Raw genomic sequence first — 14,075 nt, forward strand, 5'->3', positions numbered from 1 at the left:
ATGACTAGGACGGAAAAAAAATGTTTTTAATTCCTAATGTTGAAATATGAAAAAGATTCTATTCTGCTTTGATTAAAGACTAAGTGTCCCCATTTTGAAAAGTTGATTCAAGATGAATAAATCTTAAGAAGTATAACAAAAAGTAAAAACATAATTAAATATTTGAAAGGATATTAAAGCGCCACTATCCCAAATCCTAAATCAAAATTGGCATCAGTGCTGTGAAACTTAAAACTTAATTTTAGGGGCCGGTAAGGTGTTTGCCTTGCATGCAGCCGATCTGGGAGGGACCTGGTTAGGTTCCTGGCACCCATATGGTCCCCAGCCTGTCAGGACGATTTCTGAGTACAGAACCAGGTTTAACTCCTGTGTGCTGCCGGATGTGGCCCAAAAACCAATCAATCAATGATTAAATAAGGTTTTAAAATAAAGTTAAGAAAAAGAGAAAAACTTTATTTAGGGCTGGAGAGATAACCTGCTGGTAGGCCACTTGCCTTGTATGCAGCCAACCCTAATTCAATCCCCAGCTTCCCATATGGGCCCCCCAAGTACCAGGAGTGATTCCTGAGTGAAGAGTGAGCCCTGAGCATCACTTGAAATGAAAACAAACAACCTTAGATTTTAGAAAAAGTGATCCTTTAAAACTCATGAACCATCTGACTGGAAGTTCAAGTGGACTTCAAAAGGCACTCGGTGAACTTACGTTGGGTGATGGAAATATTGTAACATTCATTCTACTCAGCTTTCTAAAATGGGGCTGTTTATCACATATAAATTATACGTCATGGGCTTGACTAAGGAACAAGAGGTGGATGGGGACCCAGCAGACTCTAGTTGGGACTGATGGTACTTGATAGAGGATAATATATGCTAACTTACTTGAAACCTGTGCTCCTCAGATTTAAATGAATTTGTAAACCATTGGCACCACCACTGGGCAAAAAAACTCAATGAACAAAATAGTTAATAGTCATCATATAGTTGCATTAAACTAAGAAAAACTCTGACCTTGAACTGTCGTCCAGCCCCTCACCCCTCACTCCTGCATGTCGGCCTCTAAACAACCAAAGGGCTAGTGAAGGGTGGGGGGCAGAGCCAGCTAGTCTGAAGAAGCTCGGAGCATTTAGACTCAGGGGTGCTACTAGGGGTCAGGCTTTGAGGAGATAATCGTTCCCTAACCCCTCCTATCCTGGGGTTACTCTCATGCCAAAATCAGTGGGGGACCCTGACCTAGTAGGGGGTGGGGAGAGTTTGAGAAGAGAAGAGAGCTGGGTGCTGTTTCTTGAGTTTCGGAGACACACTCATTTGTGCACAGGGCTTAGTCCTGGGTCTGCTCTCAGGGATGACTCCTGACAGTGCTCGGTAATCAAACCAAGGTCGGCCCAGGCAAGGCCAGTGCCTTCAACTTCAGACTGTTGTCTCCAGATGTATACCAGCTGTGTACCATCCTCAACTGCGTTTCTTGTGTGCAGCTTCTGCGGAGCTCTCTGGTGAACAACAGAACGCAGGCCAAGGTGGCGGAGGAGCTGGGCATGCAGGAGTACGCCATCACCAACGACAAGACCAAGAGGCCGGTGGCCTTGCGCACCAAGACCTTGGCGGACCTTTTGGAATGTGAGTCCTGCTGCGTGAAACTTCTCCCAGCCTGTAGGTCTCAGATGGACATCAAGACCCATGTGGGTCTTCTATTTCTCACACTGGTGCTCTGGCTAAATAAGCCTCCTTTGTTTATTGGTGATGCTCAGGGCCTTCTCCTGGCCCTGTGCTTGGGTGACCCCTGATGGGAGGGATGTAGGGCCAGAGCTAACACCCAGGCCAGCCACTTGCAAGGCAAGCTCCTTTCCTTCTTTGTTATTTCTTCCACTTGAATTTCTTTTCTGTTTTAATTTTTATTTCCTCCTCCACCTGTTAGAAGAATCATTTGGAATGAAAATAGAAATAGGAGATTTTAGTGCAGTCTGTTCTGTGGGGGTCACTGCCCCCCTCAGCCCCCAGCCTTGATCTACACCCCTCCATCTAACATCTTGAGCATGAAGATTGCTGATGGTAAATCAAAGCTTTTCTCCCTTGTCAAGAATGTCTCCTGAGCACTGCTGGTTGACCCCAACCCCACCTATATATGTCTCTATAAATCATCACTAATTAAAAGCTTTGTAAATTAATGATTAAGAAGTAAGTTCTGTTTTTGTAAAAAAAAAAAAAAATATATATATATATATATGGTAGTGAGGAAATAAGAGACAGTTAATTTTTTGTTTTGCTTTGTTTTGTTTTGTTTTGGGGCAATACCCAGTGGTGCTCAGAGATCGGTCCTGGCAGGCTCTGGGTACCATGTGGGATGATGCCAGTAATCAAACCTGGGCCCACCCGAATGCAAGCAAGGCAAATGCCCTACTGCTGTGCTATTGCTCCAGTCCCAAAGAAGCAGTTTGTAAGAGATAACGGACAGAGATGGAGGATTCAGGGTACTTGATAGCAGTCAGTCAAAGTGTTCCTACTTTGTGCTTCCAAACCATAGGCATTCATACCGCCATGACCATATTGTCTCAAGTACAGTGAATTAAAGGTGATTCTGATGCACAAATAAAGAATTGAGACCTGGGAATTGAGACCCCAGGGTCCAACGTTTTGTCATAGTCCAGGTCCCTGAGCCTCTCTGGGCAGTGGCCACGTTTCGTGGCTTCCCCTGACCTGTTCTCTCCTTTCAGCTTTTATTGCAGCCCTCTACATTGATAAGGACTTGGAATATGTTCACACTTTCATGAACGTGTGTTTCTTCCCACGACTAAAAGTAAGTGCCCCTTTAAATGGAAAGTGTAAATGCTGTGGTATTCGGGGGACCCCAGAATCCATTCCTGAATAACCTGCGGAGGTGCTTTTTGTAGGAGTTCATCCTGAATCAGGACTGGAATGACCCCAAATCCCAGCTTCAGCAGTGCTGTTTGACACTTCGAACAGAAGGCAAGGAACCTGACATCCCTCTGTATAAGTAAGTTCCCTGCCCAGGTGCTAGGGATTTCGAGCCTCAGGCAGAAGCAGATTTTTTATTTTTTTTAATTTGGGGGTGGGGATTGGGGTCACACCAGGCAGTGCTCAGGGGTTACTTCTGGCTCTGCACTCAGAAATTGTCCCTGGCAGGCACAGGGACCATATGGGAAGCCGGGATTTGAACCACTGTCCATCTTGGATAAGCTATGTGCAAGGCAAACATCCTACTGCTGTGCTTTCTCTACACCCCTGGGCTGAAGTTCTGACTCTGTCTAGAACCCTGGGTAAAGGACTCTGAGCACCTCTTCCCTCTTCCCACCTCTTCTTTTAGCTCTAAATTAAGCAGATTGCATTTGTTTAGCTGCAGTTTCTCCTATCTCTCAAGTGCTGGAGAGGAAAACATACTAAGATTTTCTAGAAAAGGAAAATAATGCAGATTCAACAGGGGTTTTTTTTTGTTTGTTTTTCGGGTCACACCCAGCAGCACTCAGGGGTTACTCCTGGCTCTATAAAGGATGCCGGGATTCGAGACATCATCCTTCTGCATGAAAGGCAAATACCTTACCTCCATTTTATCTCTCCGGCCTCTTTTTTTGGTTTTTGGGTCACACTCAGCAATGCTCAGGGGGTTCCTCCTGGCTCTATGCTCAGAAATCGCTCCTGGCAGGCTCGGGGGACCATATGGGATGCCGGGATTTGAACCACCGTCCTTCTGCACGAAAGGCAAATGCCCTACCTCCATGCTATCTCTCCAGCCCCAATAGGGTTTTTTTTTTTAACAGTTTTGTTTTGTTTTTTTGAGGTTGTCTTTTCATTTCTTAGAACTCTGATGGGCTGTGCATCCAGACTCAAAGATTTTTATGTTTGTTTTGTGAAGCCATACCAGGCAGTGCTCAGGACTGACTACTGACTGCACTCAGGAGTCACTCCTGGCAGAGCTCAGGAGACCTTCTGGGTTGCCAAAATGCCAGCTTGGACATGTTCATGGCAGGCACCTTCCCAGCTATCTATCTCTCCTGCCCCTAAATTATAAATTATATGTGCTTGTTTGGGTCAAATGGCATTTGGGGGGTCTCTCTTGTTATTTCTACCCCCATACCCTTTGGTTTTGGTTTTGAGATACGCCCAGTAGTGCTGAGAGTTACCCATGCTCAGTGCATCAGGATCATTTCAAGAAGTATTCAAGGGACCATGTGGTGAAGGGGTGAGCCAGGGGCTCACTATGTGACCTGTTTCCATCTAACCCTCTCTAACCTCTAACCTTCTCCATCTCATTTGGCCTCTTTCACCTCTTGCCTGGCCGATGTTCTCCCATGAGCTCAGATATCACTATACAAAGATTGGGGCATTTAGTTCTGGGTTTTTTGGTGATTGTTATTGTTTGATGTGCTTTTTTACTTATTTTTGGGAGGGGGGGATCACACTTAACAGTACTCCGGGATTACTCCTGGCTGTGCTCTCAGAAATACTGGCGTTCCTCACAGGACTATATGGAATGCCAGGGATCAAATCAGTTCAGCCAAATGCAAGGCAAATGCCCTATCTACTGTTACTCTAGCCCCAGGGGGCCTTGTTTTGTTTGTTTTTTTGTTTGTTTGATTTAGGGTTATGGCCAGTGGTGCTCAGGGGTTACTCCTGGCTCTCTGCGCTTAGAAGTCGTTCCTGGCAGTTTTGGGGGACCATATGGGATGCCAGGAATCGAACTGGAGTCCGCCCGGGAACAAGGCAAACCCCCTACTACTGTGCTATTGCCCCGGCCCGGACTTTTTTTTTTTTTAACCCGGCAGCACTCAGAGGTTACTCCTGGCTCTACGCTCAGAAATCGCTCCTGGCAGGCTCGGGAGACCGTATGGGACACTGGGTTTCAAACTACCATCCTTCCTGGTTTAGCTGCATGCAAGGCAAATGCCTTACCGCTATAATATCTCTCCAACCTTTTTTTTTTTTTTTTTTTTGATACCGCATATTGAACACTACCATTCCCTACCTCTGAGTCTGAGTGGTAGCCATAAAAGTCATCCCAAAGAATCCCAGGGCCATGCCAATCTCATACCAATTTTAACAAAAGCTGGTGGTTTATGTTTATGTTTTATTTGGAGGGACAGACCTGGCTGTGCTCAGGGCTTACTCCTGGTTCTGCACTCAGGGATCACTCTGGTGGTCTCAGGTAAATCTGTGAAGTTCGAGGTCCTGAGTCCCTGCTGGCCACCTGCAAGGCAAGCACCCTACCTGCTATACTGTGTCTCTGACCCCCTAAAATTCAAGTTTGTTTCAAGTGCTGATCGTGAGACACTTTTGAACTCATTCTAGGAATTCAGAGGACTAAGAATTGGGGAGGATGATCAGTATGGTTGGAGCTCTCCCAGCGGCCTTGTCTGGTTGTGACTTTAGGCATGGTTTAAAATATAGCTGGTTTTTGCCTTGTTACACCTGGCAATCCTAGAGTGCATGGGGGACCCTTTGTTGCTCTTAGTATTCCTGTGAACAAAACAGGTGCTCCAGCCCTCTGAACCCCCTACCCAGCCCTTAATGATGTTATTTTACTCCTTGCCTCCCTTGCCTGTGAATAATCCATGGACACAACTGTATTGGGGAGCAGGGGGACTTTTCACATGGACTACAAACCCCCTGCCTTGGCTTCTCACGGACTTCAAAACCCACAAGGAAAAGAGCACCAGGGTGGCAGCCAGCAATTTCAAGTCCCTTTGTATGTTTTTTGTTGCATAGTCCCAACACATTCTTGGCTTTTTCTCCAGTAGACAATCTCAGGCCAAGAGAACGTTGACTCACCTCGCAGCAAGCCCCCGTACGTTGTCCCAAGAAGCTGTCACGGCCAGACAGCGCTTTCTTTATTTAATCCGCTAAGAACAACAATGCCCGCATGTTTAGAAATAGCCCTTTCATATGTGCCTAATGAGCGTAATGAATATCCAGGCTCTGTTACATGGAAGCCTCAAAGTCCTCCCTCATCAAAGTGATCATTAAGGTTCAATCAGCGAAATGAGGAAGATAAGTTCTTAGGGTGTGGTCTGGTGACTGTAATAAGCATTACCTTGTCTGTGCAATGCTGTCACTGGTGGAGTCTATCCACATGGAAGAAATGAGTTTATCAGCTCCCCTTCTCAGAAATCTGATGGAAGGGCCCGACAGCAGGTTCTGTTTGATTGAGTTCCTGGGCTTGTGTGATATAGTCTCCTCCCAGCCCACCATGCTCGAGTCTTTATCTTGGTTGGTGCCTTTTCATTTCCAATTCCCATGCAGTTACCAGACTCACTGAAGTTGAGGTCTACACTTGTGGCACCCACCCACGTCCTGAATGTTCTCAGGCGTGGGTCCAGGTCATTAATTTTATTCAAAGTTTGCTTTTTTTTGTTGTTGTTGTTGTTTTTGTTTTTGGGTCACACCCAGTGGTGCTCAGGGGTTTACTCCTGGCTCTGCACTCAGAAATCACTCCTGGCAGGCACAGGGAATCATATGGGATGCTGGGATTCGAACCACTGTCCATCCTGGATCAGACGCGTGCAAGGCAAATGCCCTGCCACTGTGTTATTTCTCTGGCCCCTTGTTTGCACTTTTAGGATGCCTTGGAGAGAGAATCTCCAGTCTTTAAGAACCAAACCCATGTCTTACCATTTAGGTAAGATCCCAAACTTCATAAAAGATTCAGGACAGGCTGTGAGGCCACTCAAAACAGAACCTGAGCTCTCTTGGCCGAGATAGACTGTGATCAGCACTGTAACAGTGTTCAAAGAAACATGATTGCCTTTGCTCTGAGAACAACAGCAACAAAATTGTGTTGAATGTTGTGCTCCTGGGAGTCTGCACACTTGGAAATGATTTCAAAGCAGTGTCCACACAACTGTCGCTTTCCTCTCCTATCCCTGACGTTTTAGGGGAAGGAGTACTGCACAGAATTGCCACCGTTTCTGACTGCAGCAGCCTTCTCTGTCTGTCGGGGCAATAGGTCCATGGTTCTTCTTGGAGGTGTATTGTAGCAACTGCCCACCCGGACTGAAAGAGAGGGAAAAGAAGAAACTAAGTACACCTTTTATTTCTCCTAGTCTCTGAGGCCTGCTGCTGCCTCCCAGAGGTTCTCGAGAGACAAAGAGAGAATTAGATGGAAATTCTAATTCCAGCTGAGGCCCGGGTTCAAAGAAAATAGAAAAACAAATAGATGCAAAGCAGGCAGCATTTCTCTGTTTTATCTCTACCCCCTGTAAGCCAGCAAGCACTGCTCTGGTCTCTGTTCTGTGCCACCCCTCTCCCCTAAACTCACTCTACAACCATCCAAGTTTCTCCTTTTTTTTTTATTTAATATTATTTTTTTTTATTTTTATTGTGGCCGAAGTGAGATATAAATCTTTCACAGTAATATTTAAGGTACATAGGGACAATGAATCGGGCATTCCCACCATCAGTGATGTCCTCCTTCCATCCCTGTTCCCAGCATGCATCCCATATCTCCCTCCTTTACCCCCCAGAATACTAATGTAACTGGTCCCCACTTGTACAGCTTGCTGTGGATTAGGTATAGATTGTTGTCGTTGACTTTGGGTTTGATGTTCAGGTCGGATCATTTTTTATTTCTACTACATGTTCATGCAAGTGTCTGGACCTAGAACCATTCATTTTTTTCCCCATCAATTATTAAGACTGAACAAGATGATTCAAGCAGTGTGGTTCTGTTGGAGCAATCTTCCTTTTATACCAGCATGACAAAAGGATGTGTCCGGGGGCATGTCCAGTTTCAGCAGTCATTACAGTGGGGGTATCTAAGGGACGTGTCCAAGCCCAACTGCCACAGTGTATGTTAGCAATAATATAGTCATAACAAGACAAAAAGACAGAAGGTGAAGTAGCATTGTACACCACTGATGTTCTGTCCTTGCCCCCTTCAGGACTCTGCAGACTGTCGGACCCTCCCACGCTAGAACCTACACAGTGGCCGTTTACTTCAAGGGAGAAAGAATCGGCTGTGGAAAAGGACCAAGGTATGTGGAGACACTTTCCTTTTCTTCCTTTGACACCAGGTGTTTCACAAACCCCTATGGCTCTTCCCAAACTTGACTGTGTCATCTTTGTTTATTTGGGAAGGAGGCATTTGACCCACACTGGGCACTGTGCAGGGGCTCTTAGCTCTGCTCAGGAGCTACTTTTGGCAGTGAGCAGATGTCTTACCCCTTGACAGTAAGCAGGTGCCAGTCCCCAGTTCTGTCTTGTTAAACTTCACTTATGGGGCCAGAGCAACAACACAGCAGGTATGGCCCCCCACGCCTGCCAGGAGCAATTTCTGACTACAGAGCCAGAAGTAACCCCTTGTGTGTTGCCTGGTATAGTCCAAAATCAAAACAAAACAAAAAACATAAACTTCACGTATATTCAAGGTGCAAAGTGCAAAGTGAAGCAAGGATGAGTGTTCCCACCAAGCCCTCAAACCTGAGAATCAGTCAGCCTTGAGTCACCGGAATGTAGTTGTGTCAGGGGCTTTGACTTCAGGAGCACACCACACTTCTTGGGGGCCAGGAGCAGCCTGTCCAGTTTTCGTTACCCCAAAACGTCCCCAGCACCAATGAGAGCATAGGGACACAATTTCTTAGATTTATTCCCTTGAGTTTTATGCAAATGCAAACAATTTCAGTTAAAAGGAATAATACAGTGCTGGAGTGATAGCACAGGAAGGGCATTTGCTTTGCACGCAGCCAAACTGGGTTCGATCCCCTGCATCCCATTTGGTCCTCCATGCCTCCCAGGAGTAATTTCTGAGCTCAGAGCTAGGAGATAACCCCTGAGCACCACCAGGTGTGCCCCAGAATAAATAATACATGGCTTTTGGGGTGGGGCACACCCAGCAGCACTTGGGGGTAAGTTCTGGCTCTGTGTTCAGAGGATGCTCCTAGCAGGCTCAGGGTACCATATAGGATACTGGGGATCAAACCTGGGTCTATCCCAGGTCATCTACATGCAAGGCAAATGTCCTACCACTGTGCTATTATTCTGGCCCTGGTCAGACATTTTTATGCCTTTCACTCTCAATCTTAAACTGAGGCATGGCTTTGGTCTCTTTGTAAGTAATTCTTTGCCCTTTTTAATTTTACACTGAGGATGTTCAAATTTAGGAAAGAAATTCTTCAGACCCAAAGTAAATGGAAAGCACCTTAGAGTTGTCTTAAAAGCGTGAAGTGATAGTCTTCACTTGGCATTGTGCAAATAACTGACCTTTCTGCATGCACTAATCTCTTATTCCTGTCTGCACAGTTCACTCTGTGGCTGTAGAAGGAACCACCTGACACTGACTGGCCCAAGTCTGAAGACCAACCTGCTTGATTAAGAGGCGAACTGTGTGTTCTTGAGCAAAAAAACTTTAAGTGTATCTTATTTTGATTTCTTTTCACAGTATTCAGCAAGCGGAAATGGGAGCAGCTATGGATGCACTTGAGAAATGTAAGCTCATCTCTTTCTAGAATTACACATTCATAATGTAATGAGTGTTTTATGGAAAGAAAATGGGGAAATAGAAAAATGGTAAGTACTGATAAAATGGGATCTTCTTTGCCTCATAATTATTCTCTTCACTGAGTATAGTTGAATGTGAGATACGTCTAAAGTGGGCTTATGGTTTTTTTTTTCTTTAAGTATTCCTGAGTGCTTTTTAATTTTCACTCTCGGTCTTCTGCAGAGAATCCCTCTCTCACTGAAGCCTGTGGAACAGCCAGTGTGATTCTTTGCAGCTCCCTCTACTTCTCAAATTTTCTGCAGCCATGTGAACACACTGGGGAGGGCTATTTCTTTGGCCCTCGTTTTGCTCACCTAGTTTGCTGGGCCCATATCTCTGCACCTCTCACATGTCTGCTAGTTTTGGGCAGCCTCAGGCCACATTGGTTCCAGTTTATTCTCTGCAAATGACTCCACAGTATCTCCTGCTGTGGGTCCACATCTTATTATTGGTGGATACTTGGTTTTTTATCATTGTCCTCCCTAAGTGTCTCCACCAGAGCTTTTAACTCTGCACAGAGAGGGATTGCCAGATTGAAAACATTTTGATGGCATCCTTGAAACATGGAAGGAAAGCATAGACTTTTATATATTGATGACTTGAGTGCAAAACTTGAGTTTTTCTCCCAAGGTATACCGTGAACACAACACAACCATGCGCTTCTGTTAGTGTGCAAGTACCAGCTGAGTGTGGATTGGTGCCAGGCACAAGAAACAGGGCTGGGGGGAGTGAAGAAGTTGCTAGCCTGACCAGGGAAGGGTAGTCTGGGAAAGGCTAAAAGGCCAAGATCCCAGTGGAAATCTGTAAAGTAGCTCTCTGGGGTAGAGGGAAAGGAAAGGTAGGTGGGAATAAACCTAGGCACAGGTCCATGGAGTTTGTGGTCTCTCTGCTAGCAAACTTTTTTTATCTTTTTTGTTTTGTTTTATTTCTTTTTGGGGGCCAGACCCAGTGATGATCAGGGATAGACCAGGGTCAGTCAGCTCCCATTTCCCTGTTTTTGTGTGGGATGGAGAACGATACTTGAGGGTCTGGGATTTGCTCCTGGTCACATTCTACCAGAACGTCTGGACACTTAAGTTTCTGAGTTGGTGTTGACCAGCCTGGTGGTACTCTGGGGCCTCAAGGACTCTACAGGTGATACTTGGTCACATGGTGCCAGGCAATCCAACTCAGCCTTGTGCAAACAAAGTACGTGCTCCAATCACTGAACTCTATCCTGGTAAAACACTTGCTGAAAAAGAGCAGAGAGTGAAACAGGACTCAGCAGGCTTTGTGGGCTGTCATAATGGCCGCTCTGCCACTGAGTCCAAGGTGCGGGTCTTTCTGTCCCAAAGGATGGAAAGGGTGTCTGTGTTCCTGTGAAAATTTTACCTATGAGCAATACTTTACTATGCCTTTTTTATCCAGATGTGCTATTTTATAGCCATTTTATATATATATATATAAATATATATATATATATATATATATATATATATATATATATATATATATATATATATATGGTTGGTTTAGTTTTGAGCCACACCCAGCAGTGTTCAAGCTTATTCTTGGCTTTGTGCTCAGGGGTCACTCCTGGTGGTACTGAGGAGTGGGGGAAGGGAACCTCTAATACCAGGGATAGAACCGGAGTCTGTCACATGTAGGTCGTATCCCTTAACTCTTGGCCCTGTCATTAATATATTTTTGAAGGCTAATGATATTAGGAAATTTCTTTACTAGTATAGATGAAAAAACTGTGTCCATATACTTGTACCATCACAGCCTGCATGCTATGAAAGGGTAGAGGGAATGATTTTAAGTATTTATATGTCTATGTGATACCCCTAGACATTTATGCTCTATATGGGTGTACAGAGTGTAATATTTACTTTATAGAAAAAGGGCTCTAGGAGCATAATGGTTAAATTTGAACACTGGGATTTTTGTTTAAATGTAATTTCAATTTTACAGTGAATTACTGAGGAAGTAAAGTTCTTTTGAAGAAACGTGATATATAGCTAAATCTTTCAGATTTGCTTCTTTTTAAACAGTAATTGTAATACTTGAAACCTGTGTTGTTATAAGGAATCAATTTAGTGTCATTTAGGGAATGAGATCTTACTGCTCTTTTATTTTAAAGTACAGATGTGGTTATGTTCCTATATACAGTTGGTCTAATTTCAGTGCCAGCCTTCCAGATGTATTTCCTGCAATGCCCAAGCATTGCATGGTCCCCCAGGAGCACCATGAACACTTGAACACTGAGCTGGAGTAGCCTCTGAGGACCACTGGGTGTGGCCCAAGAATCAAAAAGGATAGAATATACTGACATTGTATGTCAGGAATTTATCATGATTTTGGTACAGGGATATGATTCTGAAACCAATTTTCCACTTATGTTTCATCATAGTAACAATCGGACTTCCCCCAAAATGTGCTATGCTCTCTCATAGTTCTCTCAGGTTCTTTTGTTTCATTTTGAGGAGTGATTATTTTTGGGTTCATGTCCAGTGATGCTGAGAGTTTACTCCTGGTAGTGCTCAGGGAACCACATGAAATGGTAGTAACCTACCCCGCTGAACCATCTCTGACCCAATGTACTTTTTTTTTTTTTTGGTTTTGGGGTCACACCCTGTGGCACTCAGGGGTTACTCCTGGCTCTGTGCTCAGAAATTGTTCCTGGCTCTGGGAACCATATGAGATGCCGAGGATTAAATCCGGGTCCATCCATGTCCGGCCACATGTAAAGCAAATGTACTACTGCTTTGCTATCACTCTAGCCCTTCAATGTACTTTTTAAGTATGAGAAATAACACCTATATCTGCTATCTTTTACCTCATTTTTCAGAACAGACCCTTTCTTCCACCATGCTACCACTAACTTGTTCTTGTTTGTGTGCATACCACATTGTCAGATCTGTTGTGACACTAACTTTATTTATTTATGTATTTATTTATTTATTTATTATTTATGGTTTGGGGCCATACCCATGGTACTGAAAAAGTGTATAAAATCATTTTATTTATCATTCCATATCAACTCCTTACTCTGTTGTGATACTTTTTAATGCCCCATAAGTGACAACTGAATTGTAAAATTTTATCTTGATCAAGATTTTTTCCCCTCTGTCAGCATTCTTGCGCAAGATCACACAGCCCACTAAATGAAGCTTATCTCGCCCCATTGAGTGCCATGCCTCCTTTGAGCCAATAAACGTGCTCTGCTTGAGTGGCGGTTGGTTTTGGATGGCTTATGGTAAAATTTAACAAGAGAATGGGCAGAAACAGTGCCTTCAACTGTGCCTTTCATTTTGCTCTTTTCAGAAGCTAATTCTTGGTTAGTACAGTTGTGATTATGTCATTTATTTGTTTGAAGTCTCAGTCTTGAGCTTTGAAAAAAAGGAAAGAAAGCCCACCAAGTTCATTTTTACTAGCACCTTTCATCTCTCTGGATATCACTTGTTGCTAGGAAAAATATGTTATAGGACCTGTTTGGAAGCATCTGGAAACTACTTGCCTATGTTTTTAATATTTCTCTCTGGGGTCTTTTATGCTTGGCTTCGTCTCCTGTTTTGAAATCAGGGTGGTGATCCAGACTACCATTGTATTTCTCAATGATACAAGAATAATGGAAGAAAACAAACTTCACTTGTCTTACAAAATGCAACTGTATTTCATCTGAATCTGAGTTTGTGTGCGAATCTGTTTCACCTACCTCATTCCTTGCTCTTGGAGCTTTCTTTTATTAAGTATAAAATATCTCTCTTTGTGTCAGATAACTTTCCCCAGATGGCTCATCAGAAGCGGTTCATTGAACGGAAATACAGACAAGAGTTAAAAGAAATGAGGTGGGAAAGAGAGCATCAAGAGAAAGAGCCAGACGAGACCGAAGACATCAAGAAATAAGGCGGGCCCAGAGTGGTGGGGTATTTACTTGGCTTAATAACTGTGACTGGTGCCTACCGAGACTTAGCCTAGTTTTCCTTCAGACAGGGAATGAAATGAACCCCTGGAAATAAACCACAGAACCAAATCAATATTGTTGTTTCCGTTGATCGAATATTCTGTGTTTAGAATCCAGTGGTCATTATTATCAAGTGTTGGATTTTTTACTTCTGTTCCTTGGGAAAACATTGCTTTGGTAGACATGTGTATTCTGCTTAGATTTGCTCCTTCAACATAAAACTCCAGACCAGTGGTGTTGGGTGGATTAGCTCCTGTTCCTCTTTCTCTGAAACTCTGACCTTGAGGAAAGAAGAGAAAAATCAATTTTCTTGAATTTCTGGTACTGTTTTGAAGCCTTTGGCTTAGTCACTAAATTTTATTTTCAGCTAGATGTTGATCATTCGAACATTCATCTGGATGTAGATTGTTTTCCCAATAGCCCATGTGGAGTATGTTCCCTCTCAGATTGCAGAACCATTGTGAGTGGGATTCTGTTCCTATTTTCCTGCTGGGTGGGAGGTTGGAAGGGGGAGAAAGTCTCACCTTGGACCCCTATGTAGCCTTGGAGTCATTAGAATTTCGGGGAAATGATGGGAAATCCAGGCAACACTTGGAATGAGGTCCCCTCAAGTCTCTAAGCAAAAGAAACCCTTAAGTTTCTAAGCAA

At 44.0% G+C, this 14,075-nt stretch overlaps 1 protein-coding gene across 1 annotated transcript in view; it reads left to right on the forward strand.

Annotated features, from left to right (window-relative positions):
• Nucleotides 1–13,496, forward strand: part of DROSHA (drosha ribonuclease III) — a 139,365-nt gene extending 125,869 nt beyond the window's left edge. Inside the window, exons 30-35 of the mRNA XM_049768729.1 lie at nt 1,473–1,614; nt 2,709–2,791; nt 2,886–2,989; nt 7,887–7,979; nt 9,383–9,429; nt 13,239–13,496. Coding sequence (XP_049624686.1) covers nt 1,473–1,614; nt 2,709–2,791; nt 2,886–2,989; nt 7,887–7,979; nt 9,383–9,429; nt 13,239–13,369 — 600 coding nt within the window. The 3' untranslated portion in view covers nt 13,370–13,496. The remainder of the gene's footprint in view (nt 1–1,472; nt 1,615–2,708; nt 2,792–2,885; nt 2,990–7,886; nt 7,980–9,382; nt 9,430–13,238) is intronic.
• The last annotated feature ends 579 nt before the right edge of the window (nt 13,497–14,075 follow it).

Source organism: Suncus etruscus, chromosome 2, assembly GCF_024139225.1.
Source record: "Suncus etruscus isolate mSunEtr1 chromosome 2, mSunEtr1.pri.cur, whole genome shotgun sequence".
NCBI lineage: Eukaryota > Metazoa > Chordata > Mammalia > Eulipotyphla > Soricidae > Suncus > Suncus etruscus.